This window comes from Liolophura sinensis, chromosome 7 (genome assembly GCF_032854445.1).
Source record: "Liolophura sinensis isolate JHLJ2023 chromosome 7, CUHK_Ljap_v2, whole genome shotgun sequence".
Taxonomy (NCBI): domain Eukaryota; kingdom Metazoa; phylum Mollusca; class Polyplacophora; order Chitonida; family Chitonidae; genus Liolophura; species Liolophura sinensis.
The window spans coordinates 26,708,472-26,735,901 of record NC_088301.1 but is presented as its reverse complement, the minus strand read 5'-3'; the positions used below and the strand labels follow the sequence as shown (position 1 = coordinate 26,735,901).

The 27,430-nt window shown below is 38.2% G+C and overlaps 1 protein-coding gene across 1 annotated transcript; it reads right to left on the bottom strand.

Annotated features, from left to right (window-relative positions):
- Positions 1 to 6,069: 6,069 nt before the first annotated feature.
- LOC135470789 (solute carrier family 35 member D2-like protein) lies at positions 6,070 to 26,083 on the bottom strand. Its single transcript, XM_064749832.1, has 11 exons — positions 25,875 to 26,083; positions 24,657 to 24,690; positions 19,279 to 19,365; positions 18,399 to 18,466; positions 16,537 to 16,608; positions 15,146 to 15,214; positions 14,088 to 14,190; positions 12,599 to 12,691; positions 11,501 to 11,647; positions 10,573 to 10,655; positions 6,070 to 8,408 (listed from the first exon to the last, which is right to left on the bottom strand). Exons 1-11 carry the CDS (start codon positions 26,081 to 26,083, stop codon positions 8,315 to 8,317), a joined length of 1,059 nt encoding a protein of 352 aa, XP_064605902.1. The 3' UTR covers positions 6,070 to 8,314.
- Between the last annotated feature and the right edge of the window lie 1,347 nt (positions 26,084 to 27,430).

Sequence of the window (27,430 nt, the reverse complement as noted above, 5' to 3'; positions counted from 1 at the left end):
CCCCGGGCTCTGCCCGGTTTCCTCCCACCATAATGCTGGTCGCCGTCGTATAAGTGAAATATTCTTGAGTACAGCGTTAAACAGCAATCAAATAAATCACTGACTGACAACATAATACATGCATGTGTTATTTGTCCATCCAGCCTTGGCACATCGCCATCATCATCCTCACCCTCATTATCTGCGCATTGTATACATACACCATAGCCAATCTCATGTACAGAAAGGGAATCTACGGAAGCCTGTTGGCATCACTATCATCATCGTCTTTATCATGCATAGTATTCTTTCACCCCCAGCAAGTCCTGGGTTTAGCTGTATATAGTGGCAGGCAATGTGCTACCTTCCGAAATCTGTTAAAGCTTCCATCAACAGAACTATAAAACTTTTCTGTCTTCATAAAAGAGTTCTAGGTTTTAATTTTGCAACTACCTGTATTTGTCTAAATCTTGTAGTAGCTCTGATAAATTTTAGGTAATACCTAAGAATTGTGACTCAGTATTTCAGGAGAATAATGAACATGCAAGAGTAGACATATTCGGTCAAGTCTTTGTGTTCTATAGTTACACTACTCATGTATTACTACTTTTGACTCTGTTGGGGTGAGAAGCCCCTTGGTACTGTTTGTTACTTTGTTGCCAACAATGAATTTTGAGATTTTTGTTCTTTCTACATCGTTTGCACAGCATGTGAACTAAACGGGCACAAAAAGACATTCCCAACTTGAGCGGCATTTGTTACTGTCTCAATTATATCAAAGTTTTGCCCATGCAAGGACATTCTGGTTAAATTCGTTTCCATACATTAAACAAGTTATCAAAAAGCTAATTAGGAAATGTCATTTTGAATGTAGAAATTCCAAGGTAAATTGTCTGTTGTGGGAAGCTTACCCTACTCACTGCCTGGATGTACGATACATTGCCTACACCAATACATCGCCACAAGGGATCGCGGCTTTCCATAGCCCTTATTATTTATATTTCTGTACATATTGTTAAGACTTAAGTTAGATATTGTAAACACTGTAATTGTGTAGTCTTTCCCAAAGAAATAAAATCTTTGTGGAGATGAGGAATTGTCTTGTATCGTGCCCTTTTTCTATTGTCAAGATGGTGGCATTTATTTACAGATGACAGCAAGTTTCAGGCACTAGGACACTCGAGACTTTGGTTTGATGCCAGCTTTACTTGATTGGTGTTTTACGCCATACTCAAGAATATTTCACTTTTATGACAGTGGCCAACATTATGGTGGGAGTCCCCAGCCGTATACAGGGACACCCATGGGCTTGGCCTGACTTCATTGTTCTTGGGTTCAGGGTGATATATGGTGACCATGTCTTTGGTCATGTTGTCTTACATGAAGTTTGTTGGATGTTCATATATTCTAAATGCCTCAGTTATATTTTTTATTGCATTTTATGGTTGATGAACAAAGAAATTTATTTCTTTATTTGATTGGTGTTTTACGCCATACTCAAGAATATTTCACTTATGCAACGGCGGCTAGCATTATGGTGGGAGGAAACCGGGCAGAGCTTGGGGGAAACCCACGACCATGTGTAGATTTAAACAAAGAAATCCCTTAACTGTCAATATAGCAGGTTTGACAGAACTTGCTCTGAAGATGATAATTGTGAAGCAAGAAGTTTGTCCAAGGCCGAGGTTTAGTAAGGCATTATTGTTAACTTCACTAATAAAACTGACCACTGTTGTCAAAATGTTCATTTCAAGAACCTTACAAGTGAGAAACCTGGGTTCAGTGCAGAGTTCTGTTGTAGGCAAGGCTTCCTTCATTACTAACTTTGCACTTTCCTGGCTTGTAGATCAGCATAAAGAAATTGGACTATAATTATAGTCATCAGTGTCTGATACTGTGACTGGATGAGGTCAATGTGGTGTCACGTCTGGTGTCTTTGGCATGCAGTTCCAGTGAGACAGCATTATAAATACATGTACATGAATATTTGGATCCCAAACAAACAAATGATGACATTAAAATGGTTTAACTTGTTTTATTACGCTATCAGCTTCATATGTATAATCCCTCCATAAATATGTACCAGATGCATTGTGCTGTGCAATCTATCAAATCAAATGTATAAAAAAAGCTAACCAATCACATTTTGCATGCAGTATTTTGGATACAATGTGTTAAATGTATGTGAAAAAACAAATGCACATATTCTGTCAACATCACTGAAATTGTGGACTAAATTTGCAACCGGAAACAGTGCATGTCTTTCAAGCCGCAGACATTTTGTGAAGAAAAATGCGACACAAAACAGAAGATGCTTTCATAAGCATCGCAATGGAACTAATGGGGCCTCTGTGGCTAAGTTGGTTAGGGCACTAGCACAGCGTAATGACCCAGGAGTCTCTCACCAATGCGGTCGCTGTGAGTTAAAGTCCAGCTCATGCTGGCTTCGTCTCGTCCTAAGTGGGAAGGGCTGTCGGCAACCTGCGGATGGTTGTGGGTTTCCCCCGGTTTCTACCCACCATAATGCTGGCTGCCGTCGTATAAGTGAAATATTCTTGAGTACGTCATAAAACACCAATGAAATAAATAAATATACAACTGAAAAACAGAAGTAATTTCACTACATATAAGTAGGGCTTCACTGCATGGTTTCAAAAAAAGTTCAGTAGTTTTTTTTTTTTTTGCACAGGTCCAATATGGAGCGTTTCTTACAAAAACTTTCAATGACCGATGTTGCTTGGGACACAACAATTCAAATTGTTTTACGAGCAGAATAGATCTTTTCTCAATGTTGGACAAAGGTATAAAAATAAAGCCAACGCTTAAGAATCATCTAATTTGTGGCAAATCTGAACTGTCGATCCCCACAATTTTCCTGTTTATGACATATTTGTATGTGATCGGAAAACATCCCCTTATTTGTTGGAATTTCAGTTTGTTTTATTTCATTTTTGAATTTTTTAGTATGGGCCCGTAAAAACCAAATAAAACTGTTATCACCTTATGCATAAAAAAGAAATGTTTCTTGAAACCTGGACCAGATATTCAGTGTCTTACAACAAACAGGTCAAAATCTATACTTAGCCCCATGTGTTCAAAAAAAAAAAATGGCATGAGATATTGGTGCTGTTTTTCTTGGCTAGAAAGGAGAAGATATCTTTGCTTAATTAGCCTTAACTAATTAGCTGTTCAATGAACTGGACAACAATGCCATGTACAAGTAGTGATTTGTTTATTGACACATGCACCGTCCTTCAATGAGGTAGGTTTAAGACTTAGTTGATCGACCCTCTGACATTTGTTCACCAGTCATTGTTTTGAACAAAAGTAGAAATGAATGTATGCAAGTAAAATCTAGCCACTTGTTCACCTATCTCAACAACAAGTGCGGCCTTTTGTTTTACAAGTTGCCTACATTTACAATCGATTTCACACACGATCATTTTTATATCAAAATAAAATCTGCCTGCTTTTAACAAAATCATCCAAAATTTTTGTCCTTTTCTAGACTGTTTTTTATCTAAGAAAAGTTGCTGTTTCTGTCATATTTGCGCTTGAAAACAGCAGCAGTAAAATAAGCGCACAAAGTATCAGTTAATCATGGTTGGATGAAGATTTACACCTTAATTCCTCAATTTTTTCACATATTAAAGACAAACTATCAGTGAGATTTAGCAACGTTTTCACTTCATATTCACAACAAAAACACACTGGTTGAGTAGACAATTTTCAGGGCTTTACAAAAACTATAATTTTATCAGTCTACATAGAATAATGCTTGAATAAACATCTTGTAAACATGCGGAAAGTTGGAAAAATTACAGTACGGTGAAGTGTAAGCCGAGTTACGGTATTATGTAAGCCAAGGCAAACATCATCTTACTCAGCCTCCACCTCTGATTCAAAACACCTGGGTCAAATACTTAGGTGATGAAATATATATCTCTGATAAGTACTATGATATAGAATATGCATAGTACATTGGCACACAAAACATTTTGGTATTTCACTGGCTAAAAACATCAAAAGAATTGGAGGTATGTGTTAAAGCATGATAGCAGAAAAGCAGTAATAATACAAATGTGTATGTAGTGCAAAATTTCAACGAGGAGATTTCAAACCAAAGATCAAATGAAAAAGGCAGACCCCCCACCCTCACCCCCACAAGCAAAGTGGCTTTAATGAAATCTCTACAAACAGACTAGCTGCATAATGCTTAAATTATCTTCAACTTGATAAACGAAATCTTCCAGATGGTTCAGCTTGTAAAAGAACAAGATGCAGCATGGAATATGACAAGATATGGCTTGAAATAGAATAAGTTACAGCTCTACATAGAATAAAATAACAGAATAAGTTACAGCTGTGCACAGAATAAAATAATAGAATAAGTTACAGTTCTGCATAGAATAAAATAATAGAATAAGTTACAGTTCTGGGCAGAATAAAATAATAGAATAAGTTACAGTTCTGGAGAGAATAAAATACAGATGAGAAGAGAAAAAGACAGCTAGAAGCAGAGTCAGTTTGAAATGCAAGATACAGTTCACAATAGAACAAGAAACAGTTCAAAACAGAACAAGGAACGGCTCAAAACAGAACAAGATACACTTCAAAATAGAACATGATACAGTGCAAAACAGAGCAAGATACAGAACAGGATGAGTTCAAAACAGAACAATGCAGATATTGTTCTTGACAGAACAAGATACAGTTCAAAATAGAACAATGTACACTTCAAAACAGAACAGGGTACAGATGAAGAAAGAACAAGATACAGTTAAAAACAGAACAACATACAGTTCAAAACAGAACAGGATACAGTTCAGAACAGGATAGATTTCAAAACAAAACAAGATAAAAGATACAACTCAAAACAGGTGAATTTCAGGAAAGTGTATGGAAGGAGGAGACCTTTTATGTATAATGGATGCTCCTGAAAATGGATGCAAAGACTTATGACAAATATTTTAATTCATATAAAGAACTGGCCAATATCTAAATTAATCAGGCTTTTGTAAAGCTAAATGTACACTTCATTTATTTATTTATTTTATGTTGGTTAACACCAGATTGAGGGAGTTTTCACGAAAGGGATGGCTTTTGTTGTATAGTTAGAAGAAACCACCGACCTTTGAAAAGTTACTGACAAACTTCCTCGCGTCATGCAGACATGCTCTTCAGATTGGTGGAAGACAAGTGGTCTTCATCGAAGGGCCACATAAGCTTTGTCAACCTCTTTATTGTCACCAAGGTTCCAAAGCAGCAAGAGCAAGGGAAATGGCTGTGTTTGATTTATTTATTTGATTGGTATTTTACGTCATATTCAAGGATATTTCACCTATAGGACGGCGGCCAGAATTATGGTGGAGGAAACCGAGCATAGCCCGGGTAAAAACCCATGACCATTTGCAGGTTGCTGACAGACCTTCCCACGTACGGCCGGAGAGGAAGCCAGCATGAGCTGGTCTTGAACTCACAGCGACTGCATTGGTGAGAGGCTTCTGGGACACTACGCTGCGCTAACGCGCTAACCAACTGAGCCATGGAGGCCCCCTTTTACGGTAATTAATATGCTCACAGATCAGTGATGGAACATCCTCATTGCGTCACTGCGCTTTATATGTATGTAAAACTTCAGGTCAATACATGTAATACTTTTTAAGATACCATCACACCATTAAGAAAACCTAACATTTTGTTTAACAGTGATTCTAATACACAATACACTAAGTCAGGAATTCAGTTACTTATGGCATTTAATGTGCACACACCCTGCCAACGATGGAATATCCCCCTTGTGCTATTGTGCTCTACATGTGAGCAAACCCCGAGCTCAATACATGCACTACTTTCTGAGATACTACCCCTAACATTTTGTTTAACACTGGTTACATAATACACGCAGTCAGGAACTCAGTAATTTATGGTACTTAATATACTTAATATGTACACACTGAATTAACGACGATTCCATCGATGATTCTGCTTGACATGTGTGCAAACCCGACCTCCAATGCTTTTTCAGATCCTATCTCTAAAACTTTGTTTATTGATTCTTACACTAAGTCAAGAATTCCTTATGGTACTTAATATGCACACATCCAATCAACAATTGAATATCCCCCTTGTGCTATTGTGCTCTACATGTGTGCAAACCCTGACCTCAATTCCTGCAGTACTTTTTAAGACACCACCCCGAACATTTTGTTAAAACTTGCAGCCTCTATTATTCAACATAAGCTACTCCTGTACTTTAAACAGGAGAGTTAAAACTGATTTGTTTCTTTATTTCCACATTAAATAGATATATATAGAGGCTGCATTACTGAAAAATCGTCAACCTTTTCGAGCTCTAAAGCTGTTTATTTCAGTGGTATTTATGCATACAATTATTATGAAAATGATTTTTTTTTTGTGTTATAACATATGATTTCTTTGTCATTACAGATACAAGCTTCCTATTATATTTCTATACACCTAACTGTTCACTCAAAATGTTTTAGAATTCTGGTTGCAGAGGCAGCCGAAAAGGTTGAAGAATTTGGGTATTCACAAATTAATCTTGAATGTAGGAAATACACAGCCTGTTTAGCAGTTAAAGCGAATGTGCCACATCAGAACCTCAATCTTTATTAATGTTTCTATTTTTTGCTTAAACATTTTTAAAATATCATGAAACCCATATTTGGTCCAAGCAACGGTCAACACTGATTGGAACACAGAGCAAGATTGATCTCTCTCCCTCTCTCACAATACCATAGAAAGTCTACAGCAAGTATTAACAACATGCTGGTTTAATAATCTTTGTGACAGAAATTACTTCCCCATACCTGTGACATTAAAGTTTGGCTCACTTTATAAGGGAGCAAATAACTTAAAAATAAAACAAAATACAAACAAAAAAGATAACAGTAAAAATAAACACAGCCTAAAAACAAGTAAAATAGCAAAAGATGTATGTAAGTTAGAATGAATACAAACACATGTCTAACTGTATCACGAAACAAGAGAACAGTTCCATCAGTTTACAAACTATTTATTTATAGATTTATTTCATTGTTATTTAACACCTATATTTAAGAGATTTCCACGCATATGATGGCGGTAACTCTTATGGGTGGAGGAAATCAGAGTGCCCGAGGAAAGCCACCGACCTTTGGCAATTTACTGACAAATTTCCCCACCAGTGATGCACAGATGCTAGTATGCAAACCGTTTTGGTGGAAGACAAGCCTGGGGAATCTACAAATTCTCTGAATATCATGTCTGAAAAAAATAACACACCAGGTCAGATAGACATAATAATGTCTATCCTTCAGTGGCCAATTTCACAGAACTAAAAAAACTTCACTTCACTTTCCACCAGAAACGATGTCAATTCTAACATTTACATCACAGACATTGTATACATGTACTTACATGGCATAATCTCAGTTTAAAGTTTTGAGCGCAGAAACATTCTTTGAAAGCTGAATGTCATAGCGACTCAAAATGTTTAATTTTCTCTGTCACACAATTATTTCTTTCATCCTTCTGTAATGTGACCATTTGCACTCAAGTTTTTCAATCTTCACTATCTCACAATTCTTCCTTTCATTCATCTTCGCTATCTCTCAATTCTTCCTTTCATTCATCTTCACTATCTCTCAATTCTTCCTTTCATTCATCTTCACTATCTCACAATTCTTCCTTTCATTCGATCTTCGCTATCTCTCAATTCTTCCTTTCATTCATCTTCACTATCTCTCAATTCTTCCTTTCATTCATCTTTGCTATCTCACAATTCTTCCTTTCATTCATCTTTGCTATCTCTCAATTCTTCCTTTCATTCATCTTCACTATCTCTCAATTCTTCCTTTCATTCATCTTTGCTATCTCTCAATTCTTCCTTTCATTCATCTTCACTATCTCTCAATTCTTCCTTTCATTCATCTTTGCTATCTCTCAATTCTTCCTTTCATTCATCTTCGCTATCTCACAATTCTTCCTTTCATTCATCTTCACTATCTCACAATGTCTTCCTTTCATTCATCTTCGCTATCTCTCAATTCTTCCTTTCATTCATCTTTGCTATCTCACAATTCTTCCTTTCATTCATCTTCGCTATCTCTCGATTCTTCCCTTCATTCATCTTCGTTATCTCTCGATTCTTCCCTTCGTCCGTCTCTATATTCATGTGCACGTGCTTTAAATACAATAGGTTCTTTTTGAGTTCTCTACAAATGAGTCTTCACTCATTCAGTCATTTGTAATGTCTTCTGTTTTTCATTCCATATTCCATCATTGTATGTAAGTACAAAGACAGTGCCTGGAACTCTCATGGAAACAATCTTCAGACCCTTGTTATCTGTCCGTTAGACAAGACTGGACTCTTGGACTGCTTAGCACGGAATGTGATGACGCTATATATCAAACTTCCGATTACACTGCAACAGAGAAGAACATTTATTTATTTGATTAGTGTTTTTTAGACGACGGCAGCCAACATTATTGCTGGAGTGAGGGAAGTGAGTGCTTGGGGGTTTAACGTCGTACTTAACAAGTTTTCAGTCATATGACGACAAAGGAGTCTTTAGAGTGTATGTAATGAGCCTCCTTGTTTGCAGGACGGATTTCCATCGCTCTTTTATATAGTGCTGCTTCACTGAGCTCTAGTGCTGCTTCACTTACCCAGTGCTGTTTCACTTATCTAGTGCTGCTTCACTTACTGAAGGCAAGTAAGCCACCCCGCCCGAGCCATTATACTGATACGGGTTAATCAGTCGTTGCACTTTCCCCTTCATGCGGAAGCCAAGCGGGGAAGTTACAACTTCCTCTTTTAAAGTCTTAGGTGGTGACCAGGATTGATAATGGATCTACCGCTCACAAAGCGGACGCTTTACAAGGATAATAATACCAACATTAAAACAAGTTAATATTTCAATTACACAACAGCAGTCCAATACTATGTGGGGGAAAACCAGGCAGAGTCCAAAAGAAGCACTTGACCATCCGCAGGTTGCAGACAGATCTTCCCACATACAAAGGGAGACAAAGCCAGCATGAGCTGGACTTGAACTCACAGCGATCTAGTATGTGTCCATCTATTAAAGTTAATTCCTAACAGAATCAAAACTAAAGTGAAATTCTGGGAAAACTTTTGAACAATATACTAGGTTCTTAAGATATGGTTTTAAACAAACAATTGTTGACAGACATTATGCCCATAACATAATGATGTCATTGTTTAAAAGCACACACAACCTTTAATTAGAGTATCTCGATTCATCTTCTACATCGTCTGGAAGGCCACTTTGTGCAGATTCTAAATATGGTGCTCATGATTTTCCTAACTGTTTTTGCAGTGAATAAAGTGCAAGTAAAGACTGAGATTTGACACTGGACATTCTGGACATTACTGAGCAAAGTCAAAGCACTGATGTGTAAGATTTCTATATTTCTACACTCTGTGAATATCTAGGAATTACTACATCAATGTCTGTATTTAAAATGGAAATAAAACTGAGCGTATCTAAAGAATTTACAGAATCTGCTTGGGCCTATCCTACATGGTCCATGAAGTCCGCAGTAGAATTTCAATGTTTTTATGCATTTTATTCACCGTAAATTTAAAATGAAAACCATACTTAAAAATCTTCGAGATCATGCGTTGTGAATTTAAAGGAGCACACCATCTTTAAATAAAGGCAGTCTCCTCCCATAAATTCACAAAGCATTTTGGTGTAGGGGACACATGAAAATTATATGAAGAGTCATACATTAGTTCATTCTCATTGCCCGTGAAACTAAGAAAGGTCAAATTTCTTCCCCAAAATATAATGATTAGACATGAAAATGGTTTCATGCACAACCTGACATTTTGCTGTGTTCTGACATATTTTTATTTAGCTGTTGCTTCAGGCCATGCTCAAAAATTTTCACTATGATGATGATCAGGTTTTTGGAGGGAGAAAACCAAACTTTCTTTCCACACGTAAGCTAAAGATATACACACAAAGTTGGCGGACAACTAGAGGTTTTTTTTAAAGAATGTTAAAGTGGCTAAAGACTGCACAAATGGCTCTATGAACCCTGTTGACTGTTTACTGTCACCAAGGCCCCTCAAATGGTGAGAGTGGATGAAACAAACATTCGATGTCCAATCATGGGATTGAACCTGGGCCCTACACACCGAGCTACACCTTGCTCCCACACATATCCCCTCATGAATACCCTATTGCTTCTAAAATTTGGGACACCTGATCAGCTCATTTTAGCCGATATATGTGTAATTCTAGCAGGGATATTGAGTTTCTTTTTTCTCACATGGTTAGACCATCTAATGAACAACATACTCATAGCTTAACTTTTCCAATAGGCTGGCAAAGAAATGTAATATTCTACTTTCAACACTACTAATATCTTCAGAATTTTAGAAGAATTAGGGTAGTGCTCCAAGCAATGCATCCATTGGATGCATATGCCTACAGATGAGCCTCTAGTCTATGGGTTGATGGGTTAAAATAACAGATAAACCAAAGTTGTATAATATAAGTATCTTAACATGTTTGGTAATAATGCTTGATGACGTGCTTTATTCAGCATACTTACCTTATGTTCAGTCCAACAAAATTAACCCAAGAAAACACATAGTCATTTCCAATAAACATCCCCAAGTAAGTGATTAGTAAATTCTGGAAAAAAACAAAAAACACACAAGAAATAACAACATAACAAAATTGGTATGACGTTATATTTCATGTTGAGGAGTATGAGATGAATGTAAATGATATAATGTGTGATATAATTTCATAATAATATTAAATTTCTTAATATTTTCTATTCAAACTGTTAATTACAATGAAACAATGTTTGCTTCACGTTTTCCATTTTGTATCACAACCAATATTGTATAAGTGAATAATTCTTGAATAAAATAAATAAATAAATGAATATTTAGGTCAGTTGCTTTCTTTCAGCATGGCTATCCTAATCAGATCAGTTTGATAGTGTCAAATTACAGTCATTGGATGTTTATTCATTTACTGCATTTGACTGGTTTTTTAATTACAGTGTCACAGCTGTCAGGTTTGAGGGTGGAAGAAACCGGAATCCGGAGCAAACCTTCGACTTTGTCAGGTTCCTGACAGCCTTATGACTCCAGTTAGCCTGAAGGTGCAGCCAAACGAGTAAGAGCTAGAACTCAAGATGTACCTCGATGGACTCAAGGGCTGAAAGTCACAGCGAGCTACATATAGCACATTACCTCTGAGCGATCAAGGCCACCCAAGTTAGTGAAAGTCACATCGACCTACATGTAGCACGTTACCTCTGAGCGATCAAGGCCACCCAAGTTAGTGAAAGTCACAGCGAGCTACATATAGCACATTACCTCTGAGCGATCAAGGCCACCCAAGTTAGCGAAAGTCACATCGACCTACATGTAGCACGTTACCTCTGAGCAATCCAGCCCCCCCACCCCCCCACCCCCCCAAAGTTAGCATGTATATACAGTTTAAAAATGCAAACATTGTCTTACCTTAAAAACGCCCACAACCGTTGTGGTCAAGGCAGAGTTATATGCTGTACACAGTACAGTGGCATAGTTAAGGATGAATCCCATGAAACATGAGGCCAGGAAATAGATCAGGAACACTGGATTGTTCCATTGTTTGAACGCAGCAGCCTGGGCAAATAAATACAAAAAAACACAAAACAACAGGTTAGCAACTGCAGTTTTTTCCCCCAAGGTCGTTCAAACCTTTGGAATGTTTTCAAGGTTATGGCACAGTAGGTTTAGCCCAAAAGGCGGTGCTTTCAGTCTTCAGTTATGCTGCATCAATGTAACCAGTGCAATACTTAGAGAGACTGTGCTGAAAACTGAACTCCAGCTCCAGCCCCAAAACTTTTCTCTGCATCTTATTTTCTCTGTCTTTTTGCACATGAAAGAGCAACTTAAAGTGTGATTTTTAGACCTTTTTAATTTGGTTTTGGAAAAAAAAACTACATTAGTTGGATTGGTCAATTTCACGGCTTCACAAGAAGTATGATTTTTATAAGTCTGTGAAAAGCAGAGTTCATTTAGTTAATCGGTGTTTTACGTCGCACTCAAGAGTATTGCTAAATGCAGATTAATGCCTTAAGAATAGGACAATAGAAATAAACATTTCGCAAACATGCAAAAAGGTTAACTGAATAAACATTTTGCAAACATGCAAAAAGGTTAACTGAATAAACATTTTGCAAACATGCAAAAAGGTTGAAGAATTCTTCTAAGTTTTGGGACCACTGGTCTGCTCTTTTTAGCCAATATACATTACCGTAATTGTACCAAGAATATTTAGTTTCTTCTTTTTTTACAATGTTAATCCATCTAATGAACAACATATTCTTATCTTTAGTTTTTCAAAAAAAAAAAAAAAAAAAATGGGAGAGAAATGTAATTCTTTGCTTTCAGCACCACTACTATCTGTCCTAAAAATTAGAAGAAATAAAGTACTGGTACAGTGAATATCCTTTCATCTTTGTTGCCGTGTCATATGAACAAAGCTGATATGGTTTGGAAACAAAATATTTGAACGATGAAGTTTTTGTGAAAATGGCTCAAGCTTTTGACGATAATTTCATGCACACCTACCTTTTGAAATTCTTGACCTATCACAGCTAAAGCTATTGTTGGTATCAGCATAAAAAAGGAGTTGTAAAATATGAGTCCGTATCGCCCAAGGAACTGCAAAGGAAAAAGAGTAACGTTCTCAGAAGGAGATATTTATTTATTTATTAGATTGGTGCTTAATGCGGTACTCAAGAATATTTCACTTATATGACGGCAGCCAGTGTTGTGATGGGAGGAAACCGGGGCAGAGCCCGGGAAAAACTCGGGAAAACCCAACGACCATCTGCTGGTTACTGCCAGACCTTCTTACATACGGCTAGGGAGGAAGCCAACACGAGCTGGACTTTACATGTAGATACATGTAGATTAAATCATGCCTGCTTACAAAATTTATGTTAAATATTGAAGAAAAAGTCACCTCCTAAGCTACAATAAAAGGAAAGTCAGATATTATCCCATCAAACATTTGCTAAAAACTGGAAAAGTTACCGGTGTTCTCTTTTTCTAACACAAAACCTCATGGTCAATATTTACTGCAGTATTTACATGTAGGGTTATTTACCCTTTAACCAGTGTTTTCTGCTCTTGTGCATCATTTTGTAAGACACAAATCGCCAATCTTCAGATCTGACCATCAACAAGTATCCTGGAAATGTGTCAATACATGTAGCGGATGTATGAAAATACCTGGTTGACATTTACCGTATTACCATGGACTAACATAATGACCTCATGAACAGACTCTACCGGTATGTCATTACCTGAAAAACAAGGCTGTATCGACCGTGTCAAAAGATGTACTGCCTGAGAGAGTCATATTTGCAAAGTTGAAAGTCATACTGGCCAAGCTGAGAGTTGTATTTGCAAGAGGTGAAAGTCATACGGGCCGAGTAGAAAGTTGTATATGCAAAGTTGAAAGTTTTAATGGCCAAGATAAAAGTCCTGTAGGCAGAGATGAAAGTTTTACTGGCCAAGCTGAAAGTCTTACTGGCCAAGCTGAAAGTCTTACTGGCCAAGCTGAAAGTCTTACTCATGGAGCTGAAGTTGTACTGGCCAAGATGAGTCTTACTGGAAGAGCTGAAAGTCGTACTGGCCAAGATGAAAGTCATTCTGGGCAAGATGAAAGTCGTACTGGCCAAGATGAAAGTCATTCTGGGCAAGATGAAAGTCGTACTGGCCAAGATGAAAGTCATATTTGCAGAGTTGAAAATCATACTGGCCAAGATGAAAGTCATTCTGGCCAAGATGAAAGTCATATTTGCAGAGTTGAAAATCATACTGGCCAAGCTGAAAGCCCTTTTGGCAAAGTTAAAAATCATACTGGCCGAGTTAAAAGTTGTATTGGCTAAGTTTAAAGTCAGACTGGCAGAGTTAAAAGACGTATTGACAAAGGTACAGAGTAAAGTGGTGACTTAAAAAATGACCATTACTGATATGAACTAAGTATATCAAAACAGGGGCCATCTCATCACCTTGTAAAATCTGCTGTATTGGAAAGTAAGCAACAAACCTGGGCATCGAGTTTCTTCTTTGTGTAGACTCCATTCCCTGCCGTACACACATTGTTGACTGTGATCAGTACATAACCCATGGTATCAAAGGCTAGGTCAGCACTGCCGTTAAGAAGTGAGAGAAGACAAGAAAGTTGTCTGTAATCACCATCAGTTAATTTCTTTAATTAAAGAAAATTTTAGGTAATTTTATAACAGTTGGAAGGTCATGATACATTAAAAACGATTATTGTAGATATCGACTTTTGGTGTTAATTACAGTGTTGACACCACAGTATAAAATGCAGCAAATAAAAACTCATCTCCATCCAGTTCCAGTTGATCAATCATGAAAAACACGAAAGTTACTGGTAATAATCACTTAGTAAAATGACAAGTTAACAGCAATCATCATCGGGGAAAACTTAATCTATTTGTAATCATCCTAAGGGAAATCAGGAAAACTAATTATCATGGATATGAAATACAAGAAATAAATTTAATCTGCTAAATTTTATTCGCCTTTATGCTCAAAATTACATTTATATGATTGCGGCCAGGACATTAGCTAAGTGGAACCAGGCATTGTTTGGGAAAAAATTGGAACCACAAATCAGGCTTCACTAGACAAAGCAGGTAACAATGTTTTAAAATCACATCCAGCTTCAGTTAATTATCAAAGACATCAATTATTTTTTGCTTGGAACTACAAACAATTTCACCGTACATAATCACAATTATTTGTGAGCTAACATTAGCCTACCTAGAGTGAGTGAGTGAGTGAGTGAGTGAGGGGTTCAACGTCGTACTTAACAATTTTTCAGTCATATTATGATGAAGGAATCTTTAGAGTGCATTTCATCTTTCCCCTTGTTGCAGGATGGATTTCCCCCACTCTTTTATCTACCGCTGCTTCACTGAGACGCCTTACCGAAGGCCCCCTGAGCCATTATACTGATACGGGTCAACCAGTCATTGCACTATCCCTTTCATGCTACAACTTTCTCTTTTAAGGTCTTAGGTTTGACTCGACCCAGGATTGACCCAGAATCTACCGCTCCCCAACCTGACAACCTACCTAGAGGCGACAATGGCACCAATGATCATCAGTGACACGGACAGCTGGACAGAAAATGTAGCGCTAACTCTGAAACGGGAAATCAATAAAAGTAACAAAAGTAACAACCTCAAAATATGTTTTTCAGCGGAATTTATCCATACAACTATTATGAAGATGATATTAAATGATTTGATTATGTCACTAGAGATGCAAGCTTCATAAAACTGAGCAAATTATTTCTCTACACCCCATAGTTTCATAAGAATGTTTCAAATATTGGTTGTAGATTTGGTTGAAAAGGTTGAAGAATTAGGGTATTCATATTCAATATCTTCGATTAAGTGATACACATTTTATCAATTACACTGACATCGAAATACACTCCAACCAAATTCAGGTGCACGTATGAACTGACATCGAAATACACTCCAACCAAATTCATGTGCACGTATGAACTGACATCAAAATACACTCCAACCAAATTCATGTGCACGTATGGATAGACATCGAAATACACTCCAACCAAATTCATGTGCACGTATGGACTGACATCGAAATACACTCCAACCAAATTCATGTGCACGTATGAACTGACATCGAAATACACTCCAACCAAATTCATGTGCACGTATGAACTGACATCGAAATACACTCCAACCAATTCATGTGCAAGTTTTGCAGAAAGCCTGTATGAACTGACATCAAAATACACTCCAACCAATTTCATGTTCACGTTTTGCAGAAAGCCTGTATGAACTCACATCAAAATGCATCCCAACCAAATTCATGTGCAAGTTTTGCAGAAAGCCTGTGTGAACTGACATCAAAATGCACCCCAACCAAATTCATGTGCAAGTTTTGCAGAAAGCCTGTATGAACTGACAATGAAATGTACCCCAACCAAATTCATGTGCACGTTTTGCAGAAAGTCTGTACAAACTGACATTGAAATGTACCCCAACCAAATTCATGTGCAAGTTTTGCAGAAAGCCTGTACAAACTGACATTGAAATGTACCCCAACCAAATTTATGTGCACGAGTTGCCGAATGCCTGTGCGATATTGGTGTTTTTTTTTACGATTATCATGACAAGTCATGAAAAGCATATTCCTTACTCATTCAAATTTATGCGATATATGTCAAAAAATTTCAATATGCCCTACATTTCCTAAATACATGTACTGTAATTCTTCAACTTTTTGCATGTTTGCAAGGTGTTTATTCAAGCATATTCTAAAGGCATTATTCTGTGTAGATTGATAAAATTATACTTTCTGTGAAGCCCTGAAATTGGTCAATCCAACCAACGTAGTTTTGTCTACAAAAGCAAATTATAAGTGTGCAAAAACTGCATTGAAATTGGCTTTTTCATATGCGAAAAAGTTGAGGGTACATTTAACCTACTCACCTTAACACAATGTACTCCAGTATCATAGTGAAGAGTATTGAGAACCTTCTCAGCACAGTGAACATTGGAAGGCTGAAAATGACAAGACACCTCTGTTGACCGATTCCTGATGCTACATACTCGAGAATTCTCCACTCATATTTATTTATTTATTTATTTGATTGGTGTTTTACGCCGTAATCAAGAATATTTCACTTATACGACGGCGGCCAGCATTATGGTGGGAGGAAACCGGGCAGAGCCCGGGGGAAACCCACGACCGTCTGCAGGTTGCTGAGAGACCATCCCCACGTACAGCCGGAGAGGAAGCCAGCATGAGCTGGACTTGAACTCACAGCGGCCGCATTGGTGAGAGACTCCTGGGTCATAACTCTCCACTCATATGATGGCAGCCAGTTATATGATGAGTGAAGGAAACAAGCGCATCCAGAGTAAAAATTTAACATCTTGTTAATCAATTCTTCAGTTTCTCATGAACTTGCTTGCAAAATTAGAGATGATGAGTTTCATAATTATCAATTTTCAAACAAAATTGTACACAAGTAAATTTGAAGAAAATTTTGTTTTAAAATCCCAATCACATACACAGAAATCAGCATTTAAGCAACTATGAAAGTGGCCATTTCAGTTCATTTAATACTTCTCTTACTATGAATGCAAGTTTCTATCGATACACGCTGGCAAGTCTGCTCAACCGCCAAAGGCTTGAGAAACATTTCATCTTGATGGTAGCAATTCATTCCATTAATTCCAAACAAAACTGAGAATTTGGGAAACCACCAAGGACATGAGAAATATTTCAGCTTGATACCAGCAATTAAATCCATTAATTCGGAAGAAAACTAAGGTTTTGGGAAACCACCAAGGACACACAAAATATTTCAGCTTGATGCTAGCAATTAACTTCATTAATTCCAAAGAAAACAGAGATTTTGGCAAACCACCAAGAATCTCAGAAACGTTTCAGTTTGATGCTAGCAATTAAGTCCTTAATTCCAAAGAAAACAGAGATTTTGGCAAACCACCAAGAATCTCAGAAACGTTTCAGTTTGATGCTAGCAATTAAGTCCTTAATTCCACAGAAAACAGAGATTTTGGGAAACCACCAAGAATCTCAGAAACGTTTCAGTTTGATGCTAGCAAATAAGTCCTTAATTCCAAAGAAAACAGAGATTTTGGGAAATCACCAAGAACCTCAGAAACGTTTCAGTTTGATGCTAGAAATTAAATCCTTAATTCCAAAGAAAACGGAGATTGACGGAAACCACCGAAACCTCAGAAATATTTCAGCTTGATGCAAACCCTTGAATTTGTTAAATGAAGTTTGAAAACCTTGGTTTATTTATTTATTTATTTATATGATTGGTGTTTTATGCTGTACTCAAGAATATTTCACTTATACGACGGCGGCCAGCATTATGGTGGGTGGAAACCGGGCACAGCCCGGGGGAAACCCACCACCATCCGCAGGTTGCTGGCAAACCTTCCCACGTACGGCCGGAGAGGAAGCCAGCATGAGTTGGAATTGAACTCACACCGACTGCACTGGTGAGAGCTCCTGGGTCACTATGCTGCACTAGCGCACTAACCAAATCAGCCATGGAGGCCCCCCGAAAACCATCAGTTGTTTCAATCATAAACCTTTTCATGAGTTTACATCTTCAAAAAAAACTAATTCACCGATGATTTCGCAGAATATTTCACCAACTAATCGCCTCGCTGTACAATACGTTGTACAAAGGTTTAGCCGGTCAAATATCATTTCACATTAATATTTTTCACCAAATTAGTACAGCAGGGTGATTAGTTGGTGAAAAATTGCAGGAAACCGTACCCAGTTGAAGTGATACTAAAGTACTCACTTTAGTTTTTGTGTGCCTCCAAGTCCACACACTAAGTTGCCAAGGTAAAACAACGGCAGTGGCCATATCTGTAAATACAAACACCACAAAGAAGCTGAAGAGTGAGTGAGTGAGTGATTGAGTGAATGAGTGCTTGGGGTTTAACGTCGTACTGAACAATTTTTCAGTCAAACACACGATATCTATGTAATTAATATATTACTCTGAAATTTTTTTTCTTCTATGACAGACGTACGCTTTATGGATGCCAGGTACCTGACAAACTCTTTCACTTAAAGCCACAGCCAAACAGACGAGAGCTGGATTACAACCTTAATCGGAGAACTTCCAGCAGAAGACAAATGTCTTGCTTGGCCCGTGAATGCTGTGAACTACATGTAACTATAATGGGCAAGTTTTTCACTTGATGTAGAAACACAGAGACCTCCGTGGCTGGGGGATCAGAATGCCAGCACAGCACAATGACCCAGGAGCCTCTCACCAATGTGGTCATTACGAGTTCATGTCCAGCTCATGCTGGCTTCGTCTCCAGCCGTGGGAAGGTCTCTCAGCAGCCTGCGGATGGTCGTGGGTTTCCCCTGGGCTCTGTTCACTTTCCTCCTACCTTAATAATACTGGGCGTTGTCGTATAAGTGAAAATTTCTTGAGTACAGCATAAAACACCAATCAAATAAATTTACCTCCAAACAAATGTGGTCACAATGTATTTCACATCAAACGTTTGGCCCGTGAGAAATGACAGTGAAAACATGCAAGCCTTAAAACAGTAAAAAACGAGAATCATTTAAGTGCTGAGGGTATCATATAAAAGGTAAGATACATCCCATGATTTCATATTTTAAACCTTCATTTAGAAAATGTTCCCAATGTGGTGAATTACCTTTTTTGTGACTTCCAGAGAAAAGTCTGGAAAACTGACAAGGTTTAACTGTTTGGCACTAAACAGAGCAACTATGGCAACTACCATCTGTAAACAGAAGGAAGAAAACATGCAAATTATTACTGGAATAATGCTAATTATTGTTTTTCCCTTACATTGATTAGGGTCCAATCTATTTATAGTTCACAACATGCTAGCACTTGTACAAGTATAATATTTATCCAGTACAGAAGGCATATTTATCTACATCTAACTGCATGCGAGACCTATAACTGCAGACCCAGAAGGAAACCCCCCCCATTGGTATAGATCCAGGAAACCACCCACTGGTATAGATCCAGGAAACCACCCAGCCGTGTAGATCCAGGAAACCACCCTTAGCTTCAGCGCCAAACACAAACTCCCATAACTATACGTATCCTGAAAGAAACAACAAATATCCACAGATTCAAAAGAAAACCACCTGTACCTACAGAATCAATAGAAACCACCTGTACCTACAGATTCAATAGAAAACCACCTGTATCTACAGATTCAAAAGAAAACCACCTGTACCTACAGATTCAAACGAAAACCACCGGTACCTACAGATTCAAACAAAAACCACCAGTACCTACAGATTCAACAGAAAACCACCTGTACCTAAAGATTCAAAAGAAAACCACCTGTACCTACAGATTAAATAGAAAACCGCATGTACCTACAGATTCAACAGAAAACCACCTATATCTAAAAAGAAAACGACCTGTACCTACAGATTCAATGGAAAACCACCTGTAAATACATATTCAAAAAAAAACCACCTGTACTTACAGATCGAAAGAAAACCATCTGTTCCTACAGATTCAAAAGTAAACCACCTGTACCTACCTACAGATTCAAGAGAAAATCACCCATAGCTACAGATCCATAAGAAATTTATCCATATGTACACATCCAATGGGAAACCACATGTGACCATATCATCCACAAGGAAACCAGCCATGGCTACATATTCAAAAGGAAGCCAGCCATAGCTACATATCCCAAAGGAAACCAAAGGAAGCCAGCCATAGCTACATATCCCAAAGGAAACCAAAAGAAGCCAGCCATAGCTACATATCCCAAAGGAAGCCAGCCATAACTAGCTACATATCCCAAAGGAAACCAGCCATAGCTACATATCCCAAAGGAAGCAGCCATAGCTTCTTATTCAGAAGGAAACCACCTGTTGCTTCAGACCAAGAGGGAAACCACTAGCTAGACATTGAGAAGAAATCTTCCCATAATTACAGAGCCTGAAGGAAACCAGACATAGTTATATATCCCAAAGGAAACCAGCCATAGCTATATACGTATCTCAAAGGAAACCAGACATAGGTACAGATACAAAAGGAAGCGAGGCATAACTATGGATCCAGAAAGAAATCACCTGCACCTGCAGACCCAGTGGCTGGTTATCGGAGCCAGGCTATTCACTTTAGGCTATAGCATGGCCTTGATGTGTTAGTTATATGTACCAGATAGACACTGTTCCAAACACTTACTCATACTGTCCAGTCTGAGTGGTGTTTACCCAGTAACACAGCGGCCAGCATTATGGTGGGAGGAAACCGGGCACAGCCCAGAGGAAACCCACCACCATCCACAGGTTGCTGCAGACCTTCCCACGTACGGCCGGAGAGGAAGCCAGCATGAGCTGGACTTGAACTCACTGCGACCGCATTGGTGAGAGGCTCCTGGGTCATTACGCTGCGCTAGCACACTAACTGAAATTCTATCTGGAAAAGTAATCAGAATGTGCTCAGCCTTCAAATACGAAATTTCAGTGTCCCGTAGTACTTTAAGCTGTAACAATCAACAACAAAAAACAGCATTTTGCCCAATCTGGCTACATGTTATTTATCACTTCCTGCTCCTTGTCATCAACCCGGATGCTCAAAACTAGGAATTACCTACATGCAGTGTTGAGAGACATTCTATTTCCCTCTATTTAGTTTCAATTTTAATCAAACATAATTTACAATATCATAAATAGCTGTGATCTTTTTTTTTTTTGTCTAGAACACAACAGATGGTGGTAATAAATGGAACTCCGTTGATTTTTTTTTTTTTTTTTTTGATTGGTGTTTTACGCTGTACTCAAGAATATTTCACTTATACGACGGCGGACAGCATTATGGTTGGTGGAAACCGGGCAGAGCCCGGGGGAAACCCACGACCATCCGCAGGTTGCTGGCAGACCTTCCCACGTACAGCCGGAGAGAATTCCATTGAACATGACACTCAACTTAATTCTACACATTTAAATAGAAGCATAAAGTTAGCCTTATGTCTTCCAGGGATGAAACAACACATAGCAAAGATTTCCAACACCAAGTATTGTATCAACATAAATATTTGTCTTGACTTTGAATTATTTGAATTCATTTCTTTTATTTGAATTATTCTGATTTATTTCTGACACAAGATACATGCTAATTTGATGAGATATTTATTTATTTATCTGACTGGTGTTTTATGCCGTACTCAAGAATATTTCGCTTATACAAATAGCGGCCAGCATTATGGTGGGTGGAAACCGGGCACAGCCCGGGGGAAACCCACGACCATCTGCAGGTTGCTGACAGACCTTCCCACATACAGCCGGAGAGGAAGCCAGCATGAGCTGGACTTGAACTCACAGCGACCGCATTGGTGAGAGACTCCTGGGTCATTATACTGCGCTAGCGCGCTAACCAACTAAGCCGCGGAGGCCCCACTAATTTGATAAGGAGAAGATCAAGTCTAATTGTTAAAGTCACTTGCCTTTAAGTTCTTATACTATACAGGACTAACTGGAGTTTGGGACAAACACTGAAATCTAGTGTATTTATATATTTGTATAAATACAATGATGCCAAGGCACACATGCTTTAATTACATCCATTATAAAATATTGAACAGTTCCCTGGTATCATTGCTAAAATCCCCTCTGTTCCTATAATTGAGTTCATCACAAAGTGTATAGAAATGCTCAAAAAATGGCCCCTGTAAAAGTGAATGCCTTAGATATTGAAAATGTTTATTTATTTTTTTTTTTGTTATGGTGAGTGTAGTCTATAAGTGTCAAAATATAATGCTAAATTAATATCAGGGATCAGTCAGTTTGAACAAAGAGAGTGCCCAACATATTATTTAGTGCTCAATAACAAGTTAACCACTCTGCATCGCACAGCACTGCCTGAAGTAATCTATGCAAAAATAAGCACTCGCATGCAACAATGCGGCCAACATTTAAATAGTTAAAAAATTAAAAAAGTTTTTTTTTCAGATATTGCAGAATGCATTACAGCTTCACAACAATGAACTAAACTAAAATGTGTCTGAGCTGTTACGTGAAATTTAGTAGTGAATAATAACAAAAAAAAAAATTTATAAAGTTATGCTTACATCAGTATCCTGTATACAGATAATGGTGCCACGTACTTGAAATTAATTCAACACATGTAAATTAAACAATATTGTAAAGAAAAAAATATTTTGTCATTTTCTGTACTCAGCTGTTGTCAATAAAATTATCTGTTTCCTGTTTCCACCATACTGTTTGCCACTTAGACCTGATGTTAACAGTATTATTATAATATACAAACCTGCTACATTAGCAGGCACAGCCAGGCCACATCCTGCCATATGCCGGCTACACTGTTACCATGGAGACTGATAGGCTGTACAATGATTTTTCTCATATGTTAGGAATAGGAAAACATAGGCATTTGTTTTATCATCTGAGCATGTCCTTCCTAAAAGGAAATGCTCTGATTTCTCAACATCAGCACATTTAACCCTTTTAAATGGGATGAGCCGCCACATGTGAAGTTTTTGAAAGAAATACAAAAATACATGTAGCAAACTTTAAAAGACATGTAGTATTTAAGAGAGAAAATTCTCCTACATGTAAGTAAAAGGCTTATATCTTGAACACGAAAAAACATAAATTAAATTGTAAACAAATGCAGGTCTCCACATAATTAGCTACAAAAATTATAAATTTATTTTAACTGTATTATTTAATGAAGCCATGCAGATGGCAACTAAAACACCCAGACCTGAACTCAACTGTGAGATTTCAAATTTACTGAGTAAATTCACTTTGATTCGTGCTATGAGCAACGTTTCCGTGATGGCATAGACACAACTTAAGAATGAAATTAATTTATTGTTAAAATTAAGGTGACGGGACATCTTCAGATCCCATGTTTTCTGAGGTCACGGATGCATGACTGATTCTGCAGCAGAGATTGAGATGTTTGTACTATTCTAAACTGATGCATGGCGTTTAGGTGTTGTTAAACATGGATCCGCCAACTAGCTGCCATTAGGTAGATTGGGACTGACATGTCTGTTGAGAATACCACTACAAATCAAACTCAGACCAATAAGCAAAAGTTTCTTTATATTTCTTTATATTTTATAAGGGTCCATTCCATTTGCTTCCTGGTGAACACTGGAGGAGGTAGTGGCCACTGATATGTTGTTCCATTGGCCGCTCGAGGAGACCAGTGGCGCCACTGCAGACACAAAGCCTGATGTTGGTGCCGTGTATTGTAGCTTTGTAACTTTCCCGACCAGACACAACTTTCGAAACACTGTGATATTATACCGGTGGCAAACTGACTCTGCCACCAGTGGCAGTGAAATCGACCATTTGAACGCACCCCAAAGGACACTTAACATGGCCAACTAGGAAACTGTTTCTGGCTGACAGCATATGACAACACCAAGACTACGACACATCACTTTCGTTTTCAAAATGACAACAATCACCAAGCGAACAGCCAAGACAAGTGGGAAACATTTTGATGGCAATAAAGAATAGTTCTTTTTAATCGGTCGCTTAAATTTTTTGGGCATGAGAGAGAGTGACCGCTCACCTTTCATTGCAGGGACTGCTTAGCTGTGACCAGGTAAACAATTGATTTATTTATTTATTTGATTGGTGTTTTACATCGTACTCAAGAATATTTCACTTACACGATGGCAGAGAGCATTATGATGGGTGGAAACCGGGCTCGGAAACCCACAACCCTTTGCAGGTTGTTGCCAGACCATCCCACGTACGACTGGAGAGGAAGCCAGCATGAGCTGGACTTGAACTCAAAGCGACCGCATTGGTGAGAGACTCCTTGGTCATTACGCTACGCTGGCACGCTAACCAACTGAGCCACGGAGGCCCTGGTAAATAATTGCAAGCAGAAACTAAATGCCTGTATATAAATTCAAGGCCTGCAAGCTGCCATTTCCTTTTATCCACCATTGTTTTTTGTTACCTGGATACCACATGTAACACAGAAAACATGTTGTCTTCTTTTACTCAGTGCAGCATACAAGAACAGAACAATACTGAAGCTAAGTCTTACCTGCCCAAGACCCAACACTTGGTAGGAAGGAAATCTGTAAGTTCAACAAAGAAAAATGGAAGTCTACAAACATTCAATGTTAAAGCACCTGTCATGTAAATGTAGCGGATTGCGAAACTTCATGCAACTATATTTCAAGATGTACTCCAGCAGCATTTCAACAGCTAGCCAGGGGGCGCCACCAGTGTGGTTTGTTAACTGTCTGAAAGCTAACCTAAAGAACAAGAAGAACAATTTTGGAACCAAATTTTTTTCTACATCCCAGTTACACTCATTATTATTTGTATATAAGTGAAATATCATTCCTTCCTAGAGAAATAATTTGGACAGATTTATGAAGCCTGCATCTTTAATGACACAAACTAGTCATTTTTAGCACAATTTTCACAATAACTGTATGCATAATTAAATTCCACTGAAAAAAGTGTTTTAGTGGTGGAAAAGGCTGAAGATTTACAGTATATAACACTTTTATCATTATATCTTGATATTTCACACTCAGATGCTATGACGTCTAAAACAAAACATTTTGTTTCATGACGTTCTAATGCGAGCTCAGCAAAGTCATTACACACTTTAGTCAATTTTATGTATGATGTGACACGACATAAAAGTCAGTGGTGCATGGGAAGGTCTGACAGCAACCTGTGGATGGTGGTGGGTTTCCCATGGGCTCTGCCTGGTTTCCACCAACCATAATGCTGGCCGCCGTCGTATAAGTGAAATATTCTTGAGTATGGCGTAAAACACCAATCAAATAAATAAATAAATAAAAATCAGCAAAGGACTACAGTAAAAACATTGCTTGAAGCACATAAAATCATGATATTATTTAAATAAAAATAATAAATAGAATATCGCACAGAGAAGGTTGAATACATCTGGAGCTGTTTCCCTCCGTTACTCTCACAAATGCCTTGTTCAATGAAAGTTACTCCACTCTACAACTAATTGTAAATAGCCTCATAGCCATTACAAAACTGTGTGTAGTGTGTTCTTTTAGGGCTCGAGCCGTTTTTCTCAGTGAAACTGTCCGCATGGAAGTCTATATGACCGAAGCTGGGCGTTACGGTAGGAACCCCACCGAATCTGCGGTCGTTTGCACTGTACTTAAACAGCGTTGGAGAAACAGTCATTTGGTGACCAGTTTTCGACACAACTATATCTAGATCAACTAGCCTACAGTTGAAACAGGACGCATTTACGATGAATACTTACTTGTATGTTGTAAGAACAACTTTGTTGATGACAACTATTAAGAACGAAGCGGTTGCGTAAAAGACCGCTGACCACACGCGCTTAAGGGTTTCGGCTCGCTCCTTTGACAACTGAAGCCGCCATGCCCCCATTTCTTCACTCTCCACGCCTTGGTCTTTCTGTTTTGTGTGCTCCTCGGACGAGAAGATCTCAAGGCCCGCGAGAACCATGCTGTAGGCTTCGTCCAGAAATTTGGCCAGCTTAGGACGAGCTCTATTTAAAATAGACACAGACCACCATTAAATAGTTCGGTAAAATGGTTAAATAGGTCAAGACTTGTATAGTGCCATTCGAAAATTGTCATCATTTCTTTCAATTTATTTTGCTGAAATCATTTATGATATATAGCCTATTATGTTGGCCCCTATGTACGACAGGCGAGCCTTGCTCATGATCCATTACAATCCACGAGAAAGCAACGTAAGCGTACGTGTACATAGGCGTACTTACGAAATCGACTTTAAATGCGTGAAAATAAAAATTGTTTAGGAAACCAGTCTGAAAATCAGTTAAAGACCATTAAAGTTAATAACAAACGTTTATAGGTGGCAGTGAAAGCCTAATTTCAGTTCTCCCAATTCAAGCTTCTCAAGTGTAAATGTTAAAACTTGTAATTAAGCGATAAACTTCACACCGAGATGAAGCACCTCAAGCGAATGGCGATAACTTACTTACACGTAGGCTCTACATAAGGAGGTTATGGTTCGCTCGGGAGATCTTTATTTCGCGTATTGTTCAGTTTCGAGTGAGTAAGTAAGTAAGTGAGTGAGTGAGTGCTAGGGGTTTAACGTCGTAGGCCTCCTTAACAAGTTTTCAGCATATGACGAAGAAGGATACCTTATAGTGCATGTATATGTGCCTCCTTGTTGCAGGACGGATTTCCACCACGCCTTTATCTAGTGCTGCTTTACTGAGACGACTTACCGAAGGCAAGTAAGATTCCCCGCCCGAGCCGTTATACTGATACGGGTCAACCAGTCGTTGCACTATCCCTTTAATGCTGAACGCCAAACGAGAAAGCTACAACCATCTCTTTTAATGTTTTAGGTGTGACCCGACCAAGGATTGACCAGGGAAGTTCAGTTTCTAAGGACAACTCTTAGGATGCGAGAAAGAATACCCTCTCCTTGAACACGTTATTTAGTGGAAGGCAGGGTTTGTCAGACATCTCATGTAATGATGCATGTAGCGTTATATACGCGCATGTTACGCATAAAGGTATAGGTATACTACGTACATATGTAATCTTTATATATAACGTTCGAGATAATTAATCAATATACTATCACAGGAATACACATAACTTTTTACGGTAAGGCCTACATACCGGTTCTTTTGCTTTCCATCTATTATATTCCATTCAATGTATGCCAGCAATCTGATAAGGTTGCCTTTTACGTGGTTTCCTTCGATCCAAAATGCATCCTAGCAGAGGTGCGGCCGTATTGTATGCTTTTGTTGAAATGGCCACCCAAACGTTTTACATGGTAATACCGTTTATACTCCAATAATGGTAA